We start from the raw sequence: 4,666 nt of genomic DNA on the forward strand, positions 1-4,666 counted from the left end.
CACACACACACACACAGGAACAGAGACAAGATCTAAACAATGGGATAAATTAAGACAGAATATTTTAAGACCCATGCAAGCTTCTCCACGCCCAGAGGCAGAACTCAGGCAGCAAGGTTGTACAGCCCCCATGTTTGGCATGCTCGTCTGTCACATGTTCACAGTTAGATAAAGTTACCCAAAGACACTTGACTGAGATCAGATGTTTGTCCAAAGGAAGAACACAACCGTGTTTTCACCATAAAAGTATAGCACACATTGGAAACAACATTCTAGCAACAACTTAAGGTAATGTGACAAAATGATCTTAACTCATAGTACAAGCTTTTTCCAGAGCCGTCAACCACATCTCATAGCTCATATCACATCTCATAAGATAATATTGATGAGTATTCAATATTATGATTTATTTTGCAGCGTTTTGCTGCATTTTTCAGCAATTGTTGGTGTGTTCTTTATACAATGAATTTTTCCTAAATTACAAAATAAAAAAATTACAATATATCACATTGTTTACAATAAAACCTCTGTATAGTGATACATATTGTCAGATTTTTTCCAATACAGAAGAAGAAGAAGAATCACCCACAGAAGTCTTCACCATCAGATACGGTTGAAAGCTTGCACAAAAGGAAGACCATTTTGTCCAATTACAATTCTCAAGTTGAGCTGGAAGATAAATTATTGAGCTTGTAAATAGCAGTTTGCAGCCATATCTCGTAGTCTTCGATTGAGCTGCTGATCAGGCGGCAGGATTTGGCTGAAAGCTAGGGTGAAACCGAGTAAGTGGACCTGATAACTGAGAGACAAACGGCTCTTCACAAGGTAAAGAATGAGCCATCACACTCAGACTAACGGTTAGTTTAGGACTAATGATTTGTGCAAGGCTAAATGAGAAAAGCTAGAAATGAAGAAAACGTGTGAAGAGTTCAGAGTCCCTGGAGTTAAAAGTCACCACTCTTACTTTTGACTGCTATTTAAATCTTATACTAGGTCTTTTCCATATAAATTCTCTATGATTCCTATCAGTATCAGTAACATTGTAGTCACTGAGGTAATTGCTGAGATGTGCAAAAGGGCAAGGAACACGAGCAGTCAGTCAGTCTTTAAGCTAGAACACTGCCTGGTCCAAGATTTTCTGTGGTCATTTGAATGAGGATGCAGCTGGTAACTTTTGTAAAAATAACTTGCTGAAACTTTCACTATATCCTGACAGTAGTACACAGACATGATAATCTGTGCAAAAAAAACAGTGTTAGCTGACTACTGTTTATGGATATAGTGAAAGATTTCAGCAAATATGAACAAAAGTTATTTTTATAAAAGTTACTACTGCAGCTTTAAATCACTGATTTGGTAATAGGCAACATATAAGCATAAAACAGAGATAATGAAAGTCTTAAACTGCAAGATAGGGCTTCAAGATTAAGGACAAAAGCTGGAGTTGCTGTAAAGCACTTTCTTGACTCGTTCTCAATTACCTCTGTGAGTACAGCGTTATTACTGATTGGAGGGTTATAACTATGAAAATAAACTGGAACTAAAGTGAAAATAAAACTACATTTTCATTTAAGACACCATGCTCTATTTGTGAAATTTAGTGAATGCAAGCAGTAGTATTTAGTTTTTACTGTCAGGTTCCAACAGATTTCTGTGTGCATGCCAGTAGTAATGTGTTTTGTCTCCACATGCTGATCTTAGATCAGGCACTGAGGGTAACTTCTGACCTGAAGGCGTATTCACAGTTCACTTTCTATCTAGTCAACACTGCATTAATTCAAGCAAGCATGGCTGAGAATGAATAGATGTAGTATGAAGACAAGTAATAGAAACCTTTGTCAGCCCTCGTGGCAACTTGATGTAGTTCTATGCGTACAAAGTAGGTGGACAGTCAATGTCTTTCACAAAGAACCTATGAACCTATTCAGTAATGGTAAAAAAATCTGATTAAATATTGGTCTTGTTACCAATATCGCTTTGAAAAAACATCAATATAAAGAAAGCAATCTCAGCAGTGCACACTCACGCTCGCTATTTTCTCTCTCATCCTCTCAGAGAAGTAGTGGTTGTTGTACATGGTGATGTAGTGTAGTGTTTTAGCAGTGTTTCCTCCTCAGAACATGGTGCACCTCTTTCCCCTCTTCTTCACGGGCGGAGGGCAGAGCACGGCTCGGATGGCTTCGTCGAATACCGTCTTCAGGCCTCGCTGAGTCAATGCAGAGCATTCCAGGTACTTCACGGCCCCTGAGGAAGGGAGAGGGCATGATGGGAAAAAGATTTAAGCAAGGTTCAAATGAAGATGGTTCAAAACGGATTTGTTTCCACCTTAGGGCATTAGGATGCTTCAAATAAAGTGCTTTAAGTCCTTTAACAACACCTGTAACATACATAGTATGACTCTTCCTTTGTCCCACCTACGCGGCAACCTCTGTGGCTGCATTTAAGCCAACATGGAAGTAAAAAAAAATTGCAGTTCCTCAAACAGCCACTTCAGGCTGGCTACAGAAGTGAGTCAATCTCCATAAGGCCCCATATTAATATGCCCAACTTTACAGCAGAAATATTTTTTTCTATATAACTCACCTGTTTAAATTATATTCCTGCTTAAAGTTATGTATAATTGAAGGTGTGGCTGCTTTGTGTAACAGGTGGGTGCTGTCATAAGCGGTTGTATTGAGTAACCAGGCTTCATTCAGCCCGCCTCAGCTCCACCTCTTTGCCCACTTTTGGATTAGCAAGGACTTCAAAGATGGCAACGGCCATAGCCGACCACACCAAGCTTCACAATGGCTCTGCAGGAACCTTTGGGTGATGTCACGGTGACTACGTCCATTTTTTAATAATACACAATTCTATGGATACAACATCTTAATTGGTGAACCTTAGAGGTGTTGGCAGGTGTATTTTTGAATTTTGGATGGAGCCAGGCTAGATGATCTTTTTTTTAACAATTTCTTGAAGACTTTGAGGGCTCTTTAGTTCATCATTCATACCTCAATAAGAAATAAGCAAAGTGAAAAATTGAAAATGTACTGCAGCAAATTTCTGTGCACGTGGCACACACAGCCTCACCAATCTCTCTTGCCATGGCCAAGCCCTGTGGGTAGGTGATGGGGGACAGCTTCTTGTCCCGCAGTCTCTCAATGGTGTCCTTGTCATCTCGCAGATCCAGCTTGGTGCCCACCAGGATGATGGGTGTGTTGGGGCAGTGGTGTCTCACCTCAGGGTACCACTGGTGCACCACACGCACACAAACACACGTACATATGCATATACAAAGGAAAAGTCAGTGCGAGAGGAGAGAGAGAGAGCAGTTAGCTGGATGCAGAGGCAGCGCAATGAGCGCCTTTACACGATGACACTGAACACACTCTGTGAGTTGTGGAAATAAAATAAAAAATCTGTCTGAATGGAAGCACAGTTGTATGAACACAAACCATCCTCAGGCAAAGTAACCTCCAATCACATCACATGATGAGAGAATTCCGTCAGACCAAAGCATACAGACTTTGCAGAGGGAGGGTGGACCTTCAGGAAAGTATGATTTGATGTGAGAGCATCTCATGATGCTCAGCAGACCAAACCACAGCCGACCGCTACGCTCCCTCTGCAGAGCGCTTGGACTCGTTCGGACCTCGCCTTACAACACGTCTCTGTACTGCATCCACTGAAGGGGATCAGTTTAAACCCGGACTGTTCTAAGCCGAGGTCTGAGCGGGTGGGGCAGCAGTGTGATAAGCCAGGCGGAGCCATAGATGTGCCTCCTTGTGGTCAGACTCGGCATGGAGGGGGAGAAAGGGAGGGAAGGGGGGTCAGTCAGCGTACTGACCTTAGCTCGGACGTTCTCAAAGGAGGCCGGACTGACCAGGGAGAAGCATATCAAGAACACATCCTGGGAGAGAACCAGAGAGATGGCTAGTTGAGAGCGAGATCTGTATGCGTGTGAGGGAGTGTGTGATATTTTGAACTAAGGTCTATTTTTATTAAAAGCGTTCTTTATGAGAGAACTAACAAAATTAGTGACAAATTGATTAGATTGATTGATTTAATTGATTGACTCAAGCTACTTAGAAAAAGTAGATCAAACTACTTTAAAGAAAAAAGATCAAATTGACAATGTACATCTGATATGAAATTATTATATATCATTATTATTATTATCATTATTTAAACAAAATATAAAACAAAATATAAAACAAAAAAGTCACCCAATTAAGTTGATTGCAAACAGTACCCACTTGTTCACAGGCCATACCAAACCAAGTCCAAAACAAACCAGGTTTTGTGGGGGAAGCAAGTCAGTAGTTGTTTCCATCAACATATTTTATTTTTATGCTCATTTTGTAATATTAAATTAGGAAAGGTTGATGAAAATTAGGGCTGCACAATCAAAATATGATCAAAATCACAATATATAAGCTCAATATGCCAATCGCAGAAGCTGCAATGTTTTGATAAAAGTAAAACGTGTAGAAAGTACAGATATTTATGCAAAAATGGAAGGAGTAAAAGTAGTTAGTTAAATAAATACTCAAATAAAGTACAGAAAAACTAGTCAAGTACAGTAATGAAGTATAGTAGTACTTCATTCCTTCCCACTGACTTTAATTGCATGTAGTTCACAACTCCCCAACACTGAATATAAAAAAACATGTAGGTATGACTT

General features: G+C 40.0%; 1 protein-coding gene across 2 annotated transcripts in view; it reads right to left on the minus strand.

Annotated features, from left to right (window-relative positions):
• Positions 1-1,269: 1,269 nt before the first annotated feature.
• The window catches only part of rac3b (Rac family small GTPase 3b), a 9,402-nt gene continuing 6,005 nt past the window's right edge, over positions 1,270-4,666 (minus strand). The window contains exons 4-6 of one of the 2 annotated variants that reach the window (XM_035668305.1): positions 3,830-3,967; positions 3,073-3,232; positions 1,270-2,244 (exon numbers count right to left, since the gene is read on the minus strand). In XM_035668305.1, coding sequence (XP_035524198.1) covers positions 2,114-2,244; positions 3,073-3,232; positions 3,830-3,967 — 429 coding nt within the window. In that variant the 3' untranslated portion in view covers positions 1,270-2,113. The remainder of the gene's footprint in view (positions 2,245-3,072; positions 3,233-3,829; positions 3,968-4,666) is intronic. The other variant, XM_035668297.1, reaches the window with a different exon arrangement.

Source organism: Morone saxatilis, unplaced genomic scaffold (genome assembly GCF_004916995.1).
Source record: "Morone saxatilis isolate NCDOM2014 unplaced genomic scaffold, NCSU_SB_2.0 Contig1, whole genome shotgun sequence".
Lineage (NCBI taxonomy): Eukaryota > Metazoa > Chordata > Actinopteri > Moronidae > Morone > Morone saxatilis.